The 20,351-nt window shown below is 53.6% G+C and overlaps 1 protein-coding gene across 1 annotated transcript; it reads right to left on the reverse strand.

Moving 5' to 3' along the window:
• Positions 1-211: 211 nt before the first annotated feature.
• Positions 212-20,288, reverse strand: LOC140474940 (potassium channel subfamily K member 4-like; the record flags this gene model as incomplete). Its single annotated transcript, XM_072567741.1, has 5 exons — positions 20,183-20,288; positions 15,347-15,381; positions 15,164-15,289; positions 13,078-13,264; positions 212-354 (listed from the first exon to the last, which is right to left on the reverse strand). Coding segments are annotated over exons 3-5 (417 nt in total), but the record flags the coding sequence as incomplete, so codon positions are not given.
• Between the last annotated feature and the right edge of the window lie 63 nt (positions 20,289-20,351).

Consider the following 20,351-nt stretch of genomic DNA (forward strand, 5'->3'; position numbering starts at 1 on the left):
TGGGGAGAGGGGGGGTGGTTGGAGTCGGTGGAGCGCGCCCGTCTGGGTGAGGGGAGGGTTACCGAGTGTTACCTGAGACCGGGGACCCCCTTGGGAGTGGGGCATTGGGGAGGGAGGGAGGGAGGGGGAACAGAGGCAGTGAATCCACGGTGGCTTCACTGGGGGGGCGGGGGGGGGAGAGAGGGGGGTGTTCACGACGGGAAATCCTCACCTCCGCCCGAGTCCTCCTGGTCAGAACGCGGAGCCAGTCCCCGATCATCGAGAGGATGGCGGCGAAATATGCCAGGCCTAGGAGGATCCAGAACCAGACCAGGGGCTTGTACCAGACTCTGTAAACCCGCTTGGGATCTCCGCCTAGACGGGGAAGACAGACAAGCCCGGTCAAAGGTCGGGTGGTTTCCCGAAATCCGAGATACCAGAACAAGCCATTTGGCTGCGCCCCCCCCCCCCCACCACCTCCCCAGAACATGCTGCCCCATTGCATCATTTTGTTGGAGTGAAGTCAGGTGCATGAAGGTACCACACTCACCCACGAGAAGCTCGACACTGTCGGGCTCCCTTGACCGTCACCCAGTCCCGCCGACTTCAACCCCCTCAATCACCCGCGCACGGTCACTGCCATGGCTACCACACGCCGCATAAAACCCGCAAAGGTTCTCCCCCCTTCCTAGTCTGCTATTGGACTGAACGAATGCAACAGTGTATTCGCTTCTTCGCCTCGGGATTTGGGGGGGGGGGGGGGAGTTAAACTTCAAAACGAAAAATGTTTTCTCCGAGATGTCCGATCCTGAGTTCCGTCAGGACCTTCCCTGACGTTAAACCTTTGCAACCAGAAAATGTGTTGTCGCTGGGGAAAAACTCTGGCAGCATCTGCGGAGAGGAGTTGGAGTTAAGGTTTCGGGGGGCGTGTGGGGGGGGGGGGGATCTCGAGGTGACCCTTCCTCAGAACTTTGTCGAGCCTTTCCAAGAAGCCTTCCCGTCGTCGTTTCCGATTTACAGTGACCACTGTTCTTTCCATTTCGCGTCTTGATTTCTCCTGCTCAAAGTGGTTGGTGATCCTCGGGTTTCGTGGCTTTTGACCCGGCCGTGCGTCGGGGGGGGGGGCAGTCTCAATCCCCCCCCACCTATCCCGGGAAGGTGAGATACTCGACACATCCACAAATTCCTCTCACGAAGTGGATTTGCAGCAAGATCTCAATCGAGTCAGGCAGCGTCCATGTGCCATCGGGAAATTGCATTGGACCAGGAGGGACCGTAAATGAGAAAGGGGGGGGGGGGGGGTGGGATTGAGGTTTCACACACTCCTTATGAACAGGCACCTCGCGGGGGGGGGGGGCAGGATTGTGCCGGTTAATTGAATATTCTGCGCAATCACGAGGCGCGCCTCATTGCGGTCAACCCTGACCAAGTCAAACTCCGAGGCGACCACGTCCCCTTAAAGGCCTCCTCAAAAACGTCAACGCACCTCCTAAAATCGATACTAGGTAATAGAAATGTAATGCAGAGGGGGGTGTACATCACTGTCTTTGCTATAAATGCTGGGACATCGCGGGGTTTGACTTTGTGCTGGTTAGTCTAGAGGCTGGTTAAAACTAATGTCACTGTATCATCGAATAGCTCATAGGATTCCTCCCACTCCCTCACACACACGCACACACAGACACACACACATACACTGACACACAGACACACACATACACACACACGCAGACACAGACACACACATACACTGACACACACATACAGACACACACACACATACAGACACACAGACACACATACACTGACACACACATGGACACTGACACAGGCGCACACACAGACACACACATACACATATGCAGACACGCACACATACACTGACACACACACAGACACACACATACACTGACACACTGACAGACACACATAGACACTGACACACGCACGCAGACACTGACACACACAGACACATACTCACAGACACACACAGACACCAACACACACATGCAGACATAACACAAGACACACACACACACAGACACAACACACACACACACTCACGCTCACACACCACACATAGATACACACAGATACACACACAGACACACACACAGAGTAACTAGAATAGAATAGAATCCCAACAGTGTGGAAGCAGGCCATTCGGCCCATCGGGTCCACACTGATGCTCCGAAAAGCATCCCATTCAGACCCACCTCATTACCCCATCACTGTAACCCGGCATTTCCCAAGGCTAACCTACCCAGCTCGCCCATCCCTGGACACACCGGAGGGTAATTTAACATGGCCATTGCGTACTGCTCTGGGTACCACCCGACCCAGAAGGATGTGGACGCGTTGGAGAGCGTACAGATAAGGTTTGCCAGGATGTTGCCTGATATGGGGGGGATTTTCGTGAGACCCGGGTTCGATCCCACCCTCGGGCAACTGTCTGTGTGGAGTTTGGGCATTCTCCCCGTGTCTGTGTGGGTTTCCTCCGGGTGCTTCAGTTTCCTCCCACAGTCTAAAGATGTGCAGGTTAGGTTGGGATTGGCCATTGCTAAATTGTCCCATAGTGCCCAGGGATGTGCAGGTTAGGGTGGATTGGCCGTGGGAAATTGTCCCATAGTGCACAGGGATGTGCAGGTTAGGGTGGATTGGCCGTGGGAAATTGTCCCATAGTGCCCAGGGATGTGCAGGTTAGGGTGGATTGGCCGTGCTAAATTGTCCCATAGTGCCCAGGGATGTGCAGGTTAGGGTGGATTGGCCGTGCTAAATTGTCCCATAGTGCCCAGGGATGTACAGGTTAGGGTGGATTGGCCGTGCTATATTGTCCCATAGTGCCCAGGGATGTGCAGGTTAGAGTGGATTGGCCGTGCTAAATTGTCCCATAGTGTTAGGTGCATTAGTCAGAGGTAAACATGAAGTAGGGGAATGGGTCTGGTTGGGTTACTCTTTGGAGGATCAGTGTGGACTTGGAGGGCCAAAGGGCCTGTTTCCACACTGTAGGGAATCTAACCAAACCCACACGGACACAGGGAGAACGTGCAAACTCCACACAGGCAAACCTTTCAGTCCATCATCCCAAACTCAACTTCTCCCACCTGCCTGCTCCATATCCATCCAAACCTTTCCTTATTGGTGCAGTCACGGAGGCTGGAATCGAACCTGGGAACCCTAGCATCGTGAAGCAACAGTGCTGACCACTGAGCCACTGTGCCAATCTTCCCCTCTACTATTACAAATCAAACTGTACAGACAGGACGTTTATATGTCGCAATCTGCACCAGCAATTAGCAGGTGGGAAGTAGCTCATTTTGCAGGGGTAGGCAACATCGTGGTCAATTTGTGACCCTTATTTCAAGGTCACACACTAGGGAAAACAAACCATTGGACCACAGAGTCTCACAGTCATAGAGATGTACAGCACAGTCCATCGGTCCAACCCGTCCAGGCCGACCAGATATCCCAACCCAATCTAGTCCCACCTGCCAGCACCCGGCCCATATCCCTCCAAACCCTTCCTATTCATATACCCATTCAAATGCCTCTTAAATGTTGTCATTGTACCAACCTCCACCACATTCTCTGGCAGCTCATTCCATACACGTACCACCCTCTGCATGAAAAGGTTGCCCCTTAGGTCTCTTTTGTATCTTTCCCCTCTCCCCCTAAATCAATGTCCTCTAATTCCCCATCCCAGGGAAAAGACCTTGTCTATTTACCCTATCCATGTCCCTCACGATTTTATAAACCTCTATAAGGTCACCCCTCAGCCTCCGACGCTCCAGGGAAAACAGCCCCAGCCTGTTCAGCCTCTCCCTGTAGCTCAGATCCTCCAACCCTGGCAACATCCTTGTAAATCTTTTCTGAACCCTTTCAAGTTTCACAACATCTTTCCGATAGGAAGGAGACCAGAATTGCACACAATATTCCAACAGTGGCCTAACCAATGTCCTGTCCAGCCGCAACATGATCTCCCAACTCCTGTACTCAACACTCTGACCAATAAAAGAAAGCATACCAAACGCCTTCTTCACTATCCTACCTACCTGAGACTCCACTTTCAAGGAGCTATGAACCTGCACTCCAAGGTCTCTTTGTTCAGCAACACTCCCCAGGACCTTACCATTAAGTGTATAAGTCCTGCTAAGATTTGCTTTCCCGAAATGGAGCACCTCGCATTTATCTGAATTAAACTCCATCTGCCACTTCTCAGCCCACTGGCCCGTCTGATCAACATGCCGTTGTAATCTGAGGTAATCTTCTTTGCTGTCCACTACACCGTCCAATTTTGGAGTCATCTGCAAAATTACTGACTGTACCTCTGAAGTGCCCAGTGAAGCAGAGTCATCTGGTCGCTCAGTGGTTAGCACTGTTACATCAGAGCAGCAGGGACCTGGGTTTGAAAGCAATCTTGGGCAACTACCTGTGTGGAGTTTGTATGTTGACTGGATGGATGCACGCTGTCCAAAGTCCAAAGATTGCCAGGTTAGGGTGGATTGGCCGTGCTAAATTACCCAAAGATGAGCAGGTTAGGGCGGATTGGCCGTGCTAAATTACCCAAAGTTGTGTAGGTTAGGGCGGATTGGCCGTGCTAAATTACCCAAAGGTGGGCAGGTTAGGGCGGATTGGCCGTGCTAAATTACCCAAAGGTGGGCAGGTTAGGGCGGATTGGCCGTGCTAAATTACCCAAAGGTGGGCAGGTTAGGGCGGATTGGCCGTGCTAAATTACCCAAAGATGAGCAGATTAGGGCGGATTGGCCGTGCTAAATTACCCAAAAATGAGCAGATTAGGGCGGATTGGCCGTGCTAAATTACCCAAAAATGAGCAGATTAGGGCGGATTGGCCGTGCTAAATTACCCAAAAATGAGCAGATTAGGGCGGATTGGCCGTGCTAAATTACCCAAAAATGAGCAGATTAGGGCGGATTGGCCGTGCTAAATTACCCAAAAATGAGCAGATTAGGGCGGATTGGCCGTGCTAAATTACCCAAAGATGAGCAGATTAGGGCGGATTGGCCGTGCTAAATTACCCAAAAATGAGCAGATTAGGGCGGATTGGCCGTGCTAAATTACCCAAAGATTGCCAGGTTAGGGTGGATTGGCCGTGCTAAATTACTCAAAGTTGTGTAGGTTAGGGCGGATTGGCCGTGCTAAATTACCCAAAGATTGCCAGGTTAGGGTGGATTGGTCGTGCTAAATTACCCAAAGATGTGTAGGTTAGGGTGGATTGGCCGTGCTAAATTACCCAAAGTTGTGTAGGTTAGGGCGGATTGGCCGTGCTAAATTACCCAAAGATTGCCAGGTTAGGGTGGATTGGTCGTGCTAAATTACCCAAAGATGAGCAGGTTAGGGTGGATTGGCCGTGCTAAATTACCCAAAGTTGTGTAGGTTAGGGCGGATTGGCCGTGCTAAATTACCCAAAGATTGCCAGGTTAGGGTGGATTGGTCGTGCTAAATTACCCAAAGATTGGCAGGTTAGGGTGGATTGGTCGTGCTAAATTACCCAAAGATTGCCAGGTTAGGGTGGATTGGCCGTGCTAAATTACCCAAAGATGAGCAGGTTAGGGTGGATTGGCCGTGCTAAATTACCCAAAGATTGCCAGGTTAGGGTGGATTGGCCGTGCTAAATTACCCAAAGATTGGCAGGTTAGGGTGGATTGGTCGTGCTAAATTACCCAAAGATTGCCAGGTTAGGGTGGATTGGCCGTGCTAAATTACCCAAAGTTGTGTAGGTTAGGGCGGATTGGCCGTGCTAAATTACCCAAAGATTGGCAGCTTAGGGTGGATTGGTCGTGCTAAATTACCCAAAGATTGCCAGGTTAGGGTGGATTGGCCGTGCTAAATTACCCAAAGATGAGCAGGTTAGGGTGGATTGGCCGTGCTAAATTACCCAAAGATGAGCAGATTAGGGCGGATTGGCCGTACTAAATTACCCAAAGATTGCCAGGTTAGGGTGGATTGGTCGTGCTAAATTACCCAAAGTTGTGTAGGTTAGGGCGGATTGGCCGTGCTAAATTACCCAAAGATTGCCAGGTTAGGGTGGATTGGTCGTGCTAAATTACCCAAAGATTGCCAGGTTAGGGCGGATTGGCCGTGCTAAGTTACCCAAAGATGAGCAGGTTAGGGTGGATTGGCCGTGCTAAATTACCCAAAGATGAGCAGGTTAGGGTGGATTGGCCGTGCTAAATTACCCAAAGATTGCCAGGTTAGGGTGGATTGGCCGTGCTAAATTACCCAAAGATTGCCAGGTTAGGGTGGATTGGTCGTGCTAAATTACCCAAAGATTGCCAGGTTAGGGTGGATTGGCCGTGCTAAATTACCCAAAGATGAGCAGGTTAGGGTGGATTGGCCGTGCTAAATTACCCAAAGATGAGCAGATTAGGGCGGATTGGCCGTACTAAATTACCCAAAGATTGCCAGGTTAGGGTGGATTGGCCGTGCTAAATTACCCAAAGTTGTGTAGGTTAGGGCGGATTGGCCGTGCTAAATTACCCAAAGATTGCCAGGTTAGGGTGGATTGGTCGTGCTAAATTACCCAAAGATGTGTAGGTTAGGGTGGATTGGTCGTGCTAAATTACCCAAAGATTGCCAGGTTAGGGCGGATTGGCCGTGCTAAGTTACCCAAAGATGAGCAGGTTAGGGTGGATTGGCCGTGCTAAATTACCCAAAGATGAGCAGGTTAGGGTGGATTGGCCGTGCTAAATTACCCAAAGATTGCCAGGTTAGGGTGGATTGGCCGTGCTAAATTACCCAAAGATTGGCAGGTTAGGGTGGATTGGCCTTGATTAAATTCTTCTGCAGTGTGCAGGTGAGGGGCCCTGGTGATAGGGTGGGATTTTCTCCAGCGAATCGGTGCAGGCCAGATGGGCCCAATGGCCTCTACTTGCACTGTGGGTAATCTAAGTTGAGGGTCAGAGGTGAGGCAAGCACTTCAGTATTCTGACAATAAAGGTCTTTGGAAGAGTGCCCATAGATTGGGGTAAGGGGGGGGGGCGGAAGTTAGCAGCACAGAAGACGGGGGTAGAAGTAAAAATAACAGGGCACTTACCGGTTGTAGTGAGCACCAACGCCATCACTGGAGGGCACCGAGAGGCGTAGCTACAGGAGTAAAGTCAATGATAATTACGTGAATTAAGGACACAGCATCTGGGCTGATCAGGCGTAAAAGGGGACTGAAAAGACAAAATCTAAGATGCTGATTGGAAGAATTTTGAGACGGCGATGACGTTGGGTGGCCTGGATTTGGGCGAGAGAATTAATCAAGACTGCAACAGCCTGCCCCTAAAAATCAGCAAAATGGACGTGCGCTCGGTGTTAGTCTGCAGGAGGGTGGGAAAGCACCCGCTTTGCCCCCCCCCCCCGGAAGAAGTGGGCAACTTCCATTGAAGTGGCCGTCAGTGGGAAGGCCTCCATTTTGCCCTCAGGATGCCACCATTTTGATAGCAAAACGAGGTGGGAAAATCCCCAGCGAGCAACGCAGAGATACAGCGTCTCTCTCTCTCTCCAACAGAAACGAAAACTTTGGAAGGAGCGGAATACTCTACACTCGCATGAATACAGAATACAGAATTGAAACTTTATTAGAAGGAACAAGTAATTGAGCTTAAAACAAGGGGGAGAAGGCAGCATTTCAAACTGCAGAATTATCGATCCTTGTCAGCACAGTAAGTTACTACACTGCACGATTAATAAGTTAAAAGCCAGCAGATTGCAACCAGTATCGAGACACTGTAGATTTAAAACAACTTTAAAGGGAAGAAAAATAAATAAGCATGTTAGGAAGAAAACAGCAGGAGAAATAATGTCGTCTTGATGACTTAATTTTCAGAGATGGGTCAAACAAAACACAAGGTTGAACATCTTGGAGAAAACAGTTCTTAAAATGCAGGATTGCTTCAAAATTCACAATGAACACGTAAATACACTATTGCATTTGATCAGTCCCTTAGATGATGATGTTATAAACTCCCTAACAATAGAAGAAGGCAGAGATACATTCAAGCTGTTAATTATTACTTTGAACTAAAATTCTTGAAGGAGAAAAAATTGACGGAAGAGGAATCCATAGATACTTTCATTAATGAATTAGTGGAAAAGTGTGACAATTGAGCTTTGAAATCGGAATTCCGAAGGGAACAATTTTTTTTTGACAACAGTGATGAATCTTTGTCAGATCTATTACAGTCTAAAGAAGATTTAGCTTTGGAGAAAGCTTTTAAAATTATTCCAGAAACAGAAACCAGGAAGACTCACAGATAAATTGTATGTGGACATGCCAGTGTTGGACAGTTTCGGACAAGGTCAGAAGTCACACGACACCAGGTTATAGTCCAACAGGTTTATTTGAAATCACAAGTTTTCGGGCCATGGCTCCTTTGTCAGGGGAATTGTGAGAGGAGAAAGACAACTTTACCATGGGGGGAGCAATAGAATCTATCTGCTTTAAAAGGTACAACACTCTAAAGATATGCATGACAGATCTATAGCACTGTGGAACAAATATAATGTCCTCACAGGCAGAAACAGTGCCCAGCTCTGCTACAAATCCAAATCTACTCAGAAAATGTGCAGAGTTAGGACATTCAGAGCAGCAAAAAGTCAAAAGGCAATGATGATAACACAACACAGCCAACAGTAGTCAAGAAAATACCCAACACACTATTGAGGGCAAGTTGAGAGTCAATGATCTCAAGTTCAAGTTAGTTACATCGATGGGCACCTCATTAACTTTATGCTCGATACAGGGGCGAGTGTTACTATCTATCAGATCAAATACCGAGGCTGAGGGAACAGAGGTTACAGCCTACAGAGATGAAACTACATCCCTGGGTGGACTAACTCTCAAGATCAGAAGCAACTCCATAATACCAGAAATACAACAGAGCTGACAGTGTACCTCACTTCTGAGGCTGTATGCATCAACAGCATTAAGATAGTGGGAGGCATTCAATGTGTTCCAAGATGAGAACTTTTTTTCATTCAAGGGGGTTTATTGCCCAATTGAGAGTCTACCATGTTGCTGTGACTCTGCCGTCGCATGTAGGCCCAGACTAGGGAAGGATGGCAGTTTCCTTCCCTAAAGTGAACCAGATTGGTGTTTCTCCCAACAGTGGCTCACTGGTTAGCACTGCTGCCTTCCTGTGCCAGGGACCTGGGTTCGATTCCAGCCTCGGGCGGCTGTCTGTGTGGAGTTTGCACGTTCTCCCCGTGTCTACGTGGGGTTTCCTCCGGGTGCTCCGGTTTCCTCCCACAGTCCACAGACGTGCAAGTTAGGGTAGATTGGCCATGCTAAATTGTCCCATAGTGCCCAGGGATGTGCAGGTTAGGGTGGATTGGCCGTGCTAAATTGTCCCGTAGTGTCCAGGGATGTGCAGGTTAGGGTGGATTGGCCGTGCTAAATTGTCCCATAATGCCCAGGGATGTGCGGGTAGGGTGTATTGGCCGTGCTAAATTGTCCCATAGTGTCCCGGGATGTGCAGGTTAGGGTGGATTGGCCGTGCTAAATTGTCCCATAATGCCCAGGGATGTGCGGGTAGGGTGTATTGGCCGTGCTAAATTGTCCCATAGTGTCCCGGGATGTGCAGGTTAGGGTGGATTGGCCGTGCTAAATTGTCCCATAGTGCCCAGGGATGTGCAGGTTAGGGTGGATTGGCCGTGCTAAATTGTCCCGTAGTGTCCAGGGATGTGCAGGTTAGGGTGGATTGGCCATGCTAAATTGTCCCATAGTGCTCAGGGATGTGCAGGTTAGGGTGGATTGGCCATGCTAAATTGTCCCATAGTGTCCAGGGATGTGCGGGTTAGGGTGGATTGGCCAGGCTAAATTGTCCCATAGTGCCCAGGGATGTGCAGGTTAGGGTGGATTGGCCGTGCTAAGTTGTCCCATAGTGCCCAGGGATGTGCAGGTTAGGGTGGATTGGCCGTGCTAAATTGTCCCATAGTGTCCAGGGATGTGCAGGTTAGGGTGGATTGGCCGTGATAAATTGTCCCAGAGTGACCAGGGATGTGTAGGCTAGTCAGGGGTAAATGTAGAGTAATAGGGAAATCAGTCTGGGTGGTTTACTCTTCGGAGGGTCGGTGTGAACGTGTTGGGCTGAAGGGCCTGTTTACCACACTGTAGCATTCTATGAACAATGGCTTCATGGCTATTCTCGACTGTTATGGAAGTCAGATTTCACCGCAGTGGGATTTGACTCCAGATTCCCTATTACCCCGGATCCCTGGATTTACGATTCGGCGAAAATCCCACTCGGCCCACTGACCACTCCTTCACGTCCAGGAAGAAACTGTTGACCACCAACTGCTCAAGAGGACCAGCACTAAAAATATTTCGTGAGGCTTCCTGAACTAATAACAGGGGGGAGAAAAAACCAATCAATTTCTGATGGTACGTGTTGCTGTCATTGCTTCGTATGCCCAACAGGAATAGTCATAGAACATTCCAGATCAGAACTTCTAAAACCAATCTGAAGCCCATCTAACTACACAATTCCATTTGCATCTGGACGTTTATCCAGTGACCATTTAAAAGCCCTTAAACTTGGTGAGTCTACTACAGTTGCAGGCAGAGCGTTCCACGCCCCGACTACTCTCTGAGTACAGGAACTACACAAGGTTAGCAGAACACCCTTCCGTTCCTGAATGTCAATGAGCCAACCAAGACAAAACTGAACAAAATGGCTGTTCATACGGAGACAGGAACACACAATGCATCCCCTTGGAACTCTCTGAGGCACGTTTGACTACAGATCGCAGAAATTTGAGCTTGCCATCCAAAGACTCCAAACCCACGAGCAACGTCTCGATCCCTTGTTGCCTGCACACAAATTGGTCGAGCCCAGAGATGCAGGAGATGCAAAGTCAGCAGCAATCCCCCCAGGGAAAGGGTCTCGTTCAAGTTCAGAAAAGACGCAGAGTGAGGTTAAGGAGTGTCCGTCAAACCAGACCGTCGTCCTCGGATTCAGGATACGGTCAAAAAGGTGAAATCGGCTTGGTCTGGAAATCCCAGGATACCCCCCCCCCCGAAGGAAGAGAAGTTCTTGTTTGAACGGGGCAGATGTCTTCCGTGATGGATATTCCCAGGGGAGGTGTTACAGGGGGCGACGTTAAGTGGGGAAGGCTCCCTCTGCAACAGGGAAATCAAAGTGGTCCAGATGATGCGAACGGACTCAACTACCGGGGTTTGAGCGAGGACAACGTGCCCCCGGCGAGGTCAAAGATGGAGAAGTGGCTTCCAGACCTGAGATCGCCAATCTCCGAAGAGAACGTAGGTCGAAGAGGTGCGGCGCTGGAAAAGCGCAGCAGGTCAGGCAGCGTCCGAGCAGCAGGAGAGATGAAGAGACGGTGCCCGAAACGTCGATTCTCCTGCTCCTCGGATGCTGCCTGACCTCCTGCGTTTTTCCAGCGCCGCACCTCTTCAACTCGAACCTCCAGCACCGGCAGTGCTACCCCTCTCCGAGGAGAATGTGTTCTGGAAAGGTTGTGAGAAAGAGACGTCTGAATCTGCGAGATTTCGCGAGAGACAGGGTAGTGACAAATATAATTGCTGCTCTCTAACTGAATGTATAACTGTGGGGTTAAAAAGCTGCAGGGAGCAAAAAAAAACCTGTACACGTTCTGAGGGGAAATAGTGTTCGAGACATTATTGAAGGCGGCAGGGTGGCTCTCACTGTTGCCCCCCCAGCGCTGGGGACCAGGGTTCGATTCCAGCCTCAGGGTGACTGTCTGTGTGGAGTTTGCACACTGTCCCTGTGTCTCCAAAAGGTGAACTGGCCACGCTAAATTGCCCAGAGTGCTAGCTGCATTAGTCAGAGGGAAATGGGTCTGGGTGGGTTACTCTTCGGAGGGTGGGTGCGCTGGGCCGAAAGGCCTGTTTCCACACCGTAGAGAATTGAATCGAATCGGAGGATGCCAGATCCCTCTGTAGCGCAGCGTTCTGCCTCCTCCCTGTTCAAAGTGGACGGTGTTAGGGAGTGAATAGAGGAGCTTGAATCGGGAAGCTGGTGGGGTCTGAGGTCTCAGCGCCGGCTTAGGGGCAAGTTACTACAGGTGCTGGAGTCCATACAGAAGGCAACCAATACTGGAAATCCCAGCAGGTCAGGCAGCATCCGTGGAGAGAGAGGGAGCGAACATTTCAGGTCCAGGTAACTCTTCATCGGAAGCAACAAGCTATATCTTAAGTTAAGTTGAAAGTCTCTCCTTGCTGAGACCGGTGTGCTGATATCCTCCACCAGTCTGGGCCGAATGGCCTCGAAGACCCAGTCCACAGAGGAGAAGGCTTGTCGACGGGCACCACAGGGGCTGGGTAACACTCCCCACCTTGGCACAGTTGCAGGAATGGCTTTGCGAGTTTCCGCTAAGTTCGGATTTCCGTCTCCCCCACCTCAAGGGGGCTGGTGGGAGTTATCCCCCCCCCAAGAACGCGGAGAGGGGAATCCTCAGCGGTCGGTTCCATAAACAACGCGACCAGTAGGTTGCGAAGTGACGGGGACGCGAGGGATACAGGAAGGTTGCGTGAGGTGGCGGGGGTGGGGCAGGAAGCTGTTGACGAGAGTGAAGCCGCCCACTGGGACCGGATTAAAAAAAAACCCAAAGTTATTAGGAAGGAGAGAGGTGGCAGAACATTGCATTACAGAGGGATCTGGGTGTCCTGCAGCACAGAGAGTTAGAATACAGGTCCAGGGAGTGAGTAGGAGAGAGAATGGACCCTTGGTGGTGAAAGAGAGGGGAATGGAGTATAAAAGGGAAGACGTCTCTGCCGTAAGGTGTTGGCGACACGATATTCAGCGTACCGTGTGGACGGTCCTGGTCTCAAGAAGAATGCAGTTCGAAGAAGGTTCACTCAACTGATTCTGAGGGGTCATTGGGCCAGGCTATCAGGGGGGTCAAGGTTTGGAGATGCTCTTTGACCTCTGGCCTCGGCCCAGGAGCATGCTGGGACTCGGGTGAGGAAGAGTCAACAGCTTCAGGCAGAATGGTGACCCCATGCCCACACCCCGTCCCCGGGCGACGCCAACTTGGTCCCTCCAGCCCGGAGATCCCTGGGCCCACTGCGCCCTCGTGGTGCCAACGTGCCCCACCCCGCCCTGCCCTCACCTGCCACGTAATCCCCGAATCCGATGGTGGTCAGGGTGACCACGACAAAGTAGGCGGAGTCCAGGAGCGGCCAATCCTCCATCCAGCGGAAAACCAGCACAGGGCAGAAGACAAACATCAGGCAGCCAATCAGGATGAAGAGCAGGGTGGAGAGAACCCGGATGAGAGTCGGGGATACCTTCCATCGCTGGAAAAGAAAGGTCGAGAGCGTTCAGACAGTGGCAGGACAGAATCGGAACATTTTACAGTCTCCCAACTCACCATGACAACAAACACTGATGGAGGGGGCACTGTCGGAGGGTCAGTGCTGAGGGAGTGGGCACTGTCAGAGGGTCAGTGCTGAGGGAGCGGGCACTGTCGGAGGGTCAGTGCTGAGGGAGTGGGCACTGTCGGAGGGTCAGTGCTGAGGGAGTGGGCACTGTCGGAGCGTCAGTGCTGAGGGAGTGGGCACTGTCGGAGGGTCAGTGCTGAGGGAGTGGGCACTGTCGGAGGGTCAGTGCTGAGGGAGCGCCGCACTGTCGGAGGGTCAGTGCCGAGGGAGTGGGCACTGTCGGAGGGTCAGTGCTGAGGGAGCTCCACACTGTCGGAGGGTCAGTGCTGAGGGAGTGGGCACTGTCGGAGGGTCAGTGCTGAGGGAGTGGGCACTGTCAGAGGGTCAGTGCTGAGGGAGTGCCGCACTATTGGAGGGTCAGTGCTGAGTGAGTGGGCACTGTCAGAGGGTCAGTGCCGAGGGAGTGGGCACTGTCGGAGGGTCAGTGCTGAGGGAGTGGGCATTGTCAGAGGGTCAGTGCCGAGGGAATGCTGCACTGTCGGAGGGTCAGTGCCGAGGGAGTGGGCACTGTCAGAGGGTCAGTGCTGAGGGAGCGCCGCACTGTCGGAGGGTCAGTGCTGAGGGAGTGCCGCACTGTCGGAGGGTCAGTGCTGAGCGAGCTCTGCGCTGTCGGAGGGTCAGTGCTGAGGGAGTGGACACTGTCGGAGGGTCATTTTCTGATATATGCCACTAAACACCGGCCAGTCTGCCCTCCCAAACCTTGCCTACATCTGCCCCCTGTCTTGATTTAGCCTCCTGCCTTCTCTTCTTGCCCTCAGCCACTCCATTCCACTGGCACCAATCAGAACGTGGTGCAGAATATCTCCCACTAGTGGCAGGTGTGTAGCAGTGCAACCCCTTTCCCACACTGACTCTCCTTCCCCACTAGATGGAGTCTGGTCAATCGAACAATAGATGTTTTTAAATATTTTTCAGGATATACTGCATTTCAATTTAATTATTTGGCATTTAGTGAAATATTCAATTTTATAAGTAAATTCTGTTATGGATGCAGAGTGCTGCCTAATTTTGTGTCAGTGTTGCAACTTGTGCATTTTTTTCTCCCAGACTAAAGAATGTCCACAGGAATCCAACCCTGGCTTTTACATTGATCCCTATGGGAACCTATGATTCATTTAAAGTTGTTTCAATTAAAGACGCCAACCACGACTTTAAATGAGGATTAAGTCAAGAGGGGTACAGCATGAAAACAGGCCCTTTGGCCCAACTGGCCCATGCTGCCCATGTTTTGCAATTAAATTAGTCCCATTTGCCAGTATTTGGTCCATATCCCTCCATACCTATCCCATCCATGAACCTGTCTAAATGCTACTTAAAGGACAAAATTGTACTCGCTTCCCTCACTACCTCTGGCACCCTTTTCCAGACATTCACCACCTTCTGTGTGAAAAAATTGCCCTTCTGGACACTTTTGTATCTCTTCCCCTCTCACCTTAAACCTATCCCCTCTCATTTTGGACTCCCCTTTGGACTATGAGAAAAACTGTCTGCATTCTACATTATCTAAGCCTCTCATGATTTTGTACACCTCTATAAGCACACCCCTTTCTCCTACGCTCCAGGGGAAGACAAAGTCCCAGCATAGCCAACCGATATCCGAGTTCAGGAGCAACAGCTACACCCACAGAGTACCCTCTCCAAGGTCGGGGGATGTCAGGTGATGAGGTTTTGAGGGGATGTGGAGCTAAGAGACCAGCAGGGGGCAGAGGGGGGGGGGCAAAGGATGGTACCATCTAGTTTCTCAATAAAACTCACGAGGAAAATATCTTCGACTTTCCCAATCAGCTGACCCAGAGCGGATCCCAGCTGGTCTCCTACTCCAGCTAGGAGAAAGCCAAACATCGGAATACCGACCAGGGCGTAGATAATGCAGAAAATCTTCCCCCCCCCCCCCACCCCCCCCCCCCCCCCCCCCCCCCCCCCCCCCCCCCCCCCCCCCCCCCCTTCCGTCTTGGGTGAGATGTTCCCGAAACCTGGATATTGGGAACCAGAGAGAAATCAGGGGTGGAGGGTTATGGAGTGTGTAGCTCCATATCTTCAATTGCAGACTCACAAACAGGATGTAACCATTCTTTCGGAAACCAAAAGCTGTGGAAGGAATTGCTGCTCTTGTTCACAGCAAGTTGCTGAGGCCTCTTCTGAATTACTGTGTCGGGTTTCTGGTCTCCCCGTTAAGGGAAGGATATTATTAAGCTGGAGAGGGTTCAGAAGAGATTTACCAGGATGTTGCCGGGTAAGAAAGGTTTGAGTTATAAAGAGAGGCTGGACAGGCTGGGCCTGTTTTCACTGGAGTGTAGGAGGTTGAGGGGTGACCTTATAGAAGTTTATAAAATCATGAGGTAGAGTTATTGGTAGATACCGTTTCCCTGGGGTGAGGGATTTCAAGATTGGGGACACATTTTTAAGGTGAGAGGAGACAGTTTTAAAACAAAACACGTGGGGTATTTTTTTACACAGAGGGTGGTTCGTTCTGGATGCAGGTTTGCTCGCTGAGCTAGAAGGTTCGTTTTCAGACGTTTCGTCACCATCTGTGGTAACATCATCAGTAAGCCCCCGAATGAAGCACTGGTGGTGTAGCCCGCTTTCTACTTCTATGTTTAGGTTTCCTTGGTTGGTGATGCCATTTCCTGTGGTGACATCGTTTTTTATGGTGATGTCATTTCCCATTCTTCGGTTGGAGTGCTTCATTCGGAGGCTCACTGATGATGTTACCTAGTACGGTGACGAAACATCTGAGAATGAACCTTCCGGCTCAGCGAGCAACCCTACATCCAGAACCTCAGCCTGAGCTACAAATGTACTCAAACCTCTCAAAGGGTCATTGGTGTGTGGAATGAACTTCCCAAGAAAGTGGTGGATTGAGGTTACAGTTACAACATTGAGAAGATATTTGGATAAGGACATGAATAGGAAAGAGTTTAGAGGGATCTGGGCCAGGAGCAGGCAGGTGGGACTAGTTTAGTTTGGGGTTATGTTTGGCACGGATTGGTTGGACCACATGGTCTGTTCCCACACTGTAGGACTCTATGACTGTAAGTTACTGACTCTCAGTGTGTGTGGTGTTTACACAGCTGCTTCATCCAGCAGTGGAGGAGATTGTCTGTAGATGGCGTGCCACTTGGATAAGTGCACACAGTCAGATTTAGCCAGCAACAGGATCCTGATTGGCTTCTTGTTAACTCACCCATGGGACACGGGCATCACTGGCTGGGCCCAGTATTTATCGCCCCGTCCCTAGTTGCCCCATTGAGCAGATGGGGGTGAGCCTGACCCGCTGCAGTCCATGTGCTGTGGGTAAGACCCACAGTGCCCCTTAGGGAGGGAATTCCTGGATTCTGACCCAGCCACACTGAGGGAATGGCGATATATTTCCCAGCCAGGATGGTGAGGGGCTCGGAAGGGAACTTGCAGGGGGATGGTGTTCCCCTGTATCTGCTGCCCCTTGTCCTTCTGGATGGAAGTGCTCGTGGGTTTGGAAGGTGCTGCCTGAGGATCTTTGGGTGAGTTTCTGCACTGCCTCTTGTAGCTGGTACACCCTGCTGTTACTGAGCGTTTGGGGGGGGGGGGCGGAGGGAGTAGGGATGTGGTGCCAATCGAGTGGGGGCTGCTTTGTCCCAGGATGGTGTCGAGCTTCCCGAGTGTTGTTGGAGCTGCCCCCCATCCAGGGGCAAGTGGGGAGTATTCCCTCACCCTCCTGACTTGTCGATGGTGGGACAGGCTTTGAGGGGGGAGTCAGGAGGGGAGTTACTCGCTGCAGGATTCCCAGCTTCTGAGCTGCTCTTGGAGCCGCTGTGTTTATGTGGTGAGTCCAGTGGTTGGAGTGGGTGTGGTTGGGCTGGGAATGGTTTTGGGGGGGGAGGTTGGGGGCGATTGACGTGTTGGTTAAGGGGGGGTTGAGGTGGGAGATGTTTGGGATGGGGATTGGAGGGGTTATTGGGGTGGGGGGTTGGGATGGGGTTGGTTGAGGGGGGTTGAGGTGGGAGGTGTTAGGATGGGGGTTGGGGAGGTTATTTGGGTGGGGGGGTTGGGATGGGGATGGTTGAGGGGGGGTTCAGGTGGGAGGTGTTTGGGATGGGGGTTGGGGGGGTTATTGGGGTGGGGGGATTGGGATGGGGTTGGTTGAGGGGGGGTTGAGGTCGGAGGTGTTTGGGATGGGGGTTGGGAGGTTATTGGGGTGGGGGGATTGGGATGGGGTTGGTTGAGGGAGGTTGAGGTGGGAGGTGTTTGGAATGGGTGTTGGGGGGTTATTGGGTGGGGGGGTTGGGATGGGGGTTGGTTGGGGGGGATTGAGGTGGGAGGTATTTGGGATGGGGGTTGGGGGAGGTTATTGGGGTGGGGGGTTGGGATGGGGGTTGGTTGGGGAGGTTGTGGTGGGAGGTGTTTGGGTTGGGGGTTGGGGGAGGTTATTGGGGTGGGGGGATTGGGATGGGGTTGGTTGAGGGATGTTGAGGTGGGAGGTGTTTGGGTTGGGGAGGTTATTGGGGTGGGGGGATTGGGGTGGGGTTGGTTGGGGGGATTGAGGTTGGAGGTATTTGGGATGGGGGTTGGGGAGGTTATTGGGGTGGGGGGTTGGGATGGGGTTGGTTGGGGGGGTTGAGGTGAGAGGTGTTTGGGATGGGGGTTGGGGGGGTTATTGGGGTGGGGGAAGTTGGAATGGGGTTGGTTGAGGGGGTGTTGAGGTGGGAGGTGTTTGGGATGGGGGTTGGGGGATATTGGGGTGGGGGGTTTATTGGGGTGGGGGGTTGAGTTGGGAGGTGTTTGGGATGGGTGTTGGGGGGTTATTGGGTGGGGGGGTTGGGATGGGGGTTGGTTGGGGGGGATTGAGGTGGGATGCATTTGGGATGGGGGTTGGGAGGGTTATTGGGGTGGGGGGTTGGGATGGGGTTGGTTGGGGGGGTTGAGGTCGGACGTGTTTGGGATGGGGGTTGGGGGGGTTATTGGGGTGGGGGAAGTTGGAATGGGGTTGGTTGAGGGGGTGTTGAGGTGGGAGGTGTTTGGGATGGAGGTTGGGGGATATTGGGGTGGGGGGTTTATTGGGGTGGGGGGGTTGAGGTGGGAGGTGTTTGGGATGGGTGTTGGGGGGTTATTGGGTGGGGGGGTTGGGATGGGGGTTGGTTGGGGGGGATTGAGGTGGGAGGCATTTGGGATGGGGGTTGGGAGGGTTATTGGGGTGGGGGGTTGGGATGGGGGTTGGTTGGGGGGGATTGAGGTGGGAGGTATTTGGGATGGGGGTTGGGGGGTTATTGGGGTGGGGGGTTGGGATGGGGGTTGGTTGGGGGGGATTGAGGTGGGAGGTATTTGGGATGGGGGTTGGGGGGTTATTGGGGTGGAGGGGTTGCTGTGTGATTGTTAATGGGAATTTGTTGAGGGGGTTTGTTGGAAGGGTTGTCGAGGGTGGGTGGAGGGGTTGAGGGAGGGCAGGGGAGGTGGGGGGGTAGGGGGGCTGAGGGGAGGCAGGGGGAAATTGGGGGTGGGCCGGGGGTATGAGAGGGGGCAGTGGGAGGTGGGGGGGTAGGGGGGCTGAGGGGAGGCAGGGGCAGGTGGGGGGGGGGTAGGGGGGCTGAGGGGAGGCAGTGGGAGGTGGGGGGGTAGGGGGGTTGAGGGGAGGCAGGGGAGGTGGGGGGTAGGGGGGCTGAGGGGAGGTGGGGGTGGTAGGGGGGCTGAGGGGAGGCAGGGGGAGATAGGGGGTTAGGCGGGCTGAGAGGAGGCGGGGAGGTGGGGAGGTTAGGGGGGCTGAGGAGAGGCGGGGGAGGTGGGGGGGGTAGGGGGGTTGAGGGATGGGTGGGGGAGGTGGAGGGGGCTGGTGGGGGGATTGAGGGGAGGGTGGGGGAGGTAGGGGGGGCTGGGGGGGGGGTTGAGGGGAGGGTGGGTGGGGGTGGGCCGGGGGGTTGAGGGGGAGGGTGGGTGGGGGTGGGCCGGGGTGGGGGGGGGGGTGTTGAGGGGAGGCATGGGGAGGTGGGGTGGGGCTGGGGGGTTGAGGGGTGGGTGGGGGAGGTGGGGGGGGGGGGCTGGGGGGGGGGGATTGAGGGGAGGGTGGGGGAGGTGGGGGGTAGAGGGGAGGGTGGGTGGGGGTGGGCCGGGGGGTTGAGGGGAGGGTGGGGGGAGGTGGGGGGTAGGGGGGTTGAGGGGAGGGTGGGGGAGGTGGGGGGTAGGGGGGGTTGAGGGGAGGGTGGGGGGAGGTGGGGGGTAGGGGGGTTGAGGGGAGGGTGGGGAGGTGGGGGAGTAGAGGGGAGGCAGGTGGAGGTGAGGGGGTAGGGGGGTTGAGGGGAGGGTGGGTGGGGGTGGGCTGGGGGAGGGGGGGGTTGTGGGGAGGGTGGGGGGGGGCGCGGGTTGTGGGGAGGGTGGGGGGGGGGATGCGGGGGTTTGAGGGGGGGAGGGTGGGGGGGTGTTGTGGGGAGGGTGGGGGGGATGCGGGGGTTTGAGGGGGGGAGGGTGGGGGGGGTTGTGGGGAGGGTGGGGGGATGTGGGGGTTGAGGGGGGGGAGGGTGGGGGGGGGTTGTGGGGAGGGTGGGGGGGGGGGCCGGAGGGTTGAGGGGAGGGTGGGGGGGGGGGGTTGAGGGGAGGGTGGGGGGGTGGGGCGGAGGGTTGAGGGGAGGGTGGGGGGGGGGGTTGAGGGGAGGGTGGGGGGGGGGGGTTGAGGGGAGGGTGGGGGGGGTGGGCCGGAGGGGTTGAGGGGAGGGTGGGGGGGGGTGTTGTGGGGGGGGGTGTTGTGGGGGGGGGTGTTGTGGGGGGGGTGTTGTGGGGGGGGGTGTTGTGGGGGGGGGGTGTTTTTACCGATGGTGGTGATGACGGTGCCAGCGAAGAAGAAGGAGCTGCTCAGGTCCCAACTGCTGCTGGTGTTACTGCTGTTTGTAAAAGGGTCCACTCCAAGCTCCACCACCCTCACAGTGTCCTGTCAGTGAGGGGGGGGGGGGGGGAGAGGGGGGGGGGGAGAGAGGGGGGG

Source organism: Chiloscyllium punctatum, unplaced genomic scaffold (genome assembly GCF_047496795.1).
Source record: "Chiloscyllium punctatum isolate Juve2018m unplaced genomic scaffold, sChiPun1.3 scaffold_1277, whole genome shotgun sequence".
Lineage (NCBI taxonomy): Eukaryota > Metazoa > Chordata > Chondrichthyes > Orectolobiformes > Hemiscylliidae > Chiloscyllium > Chiloscyllium punctatum.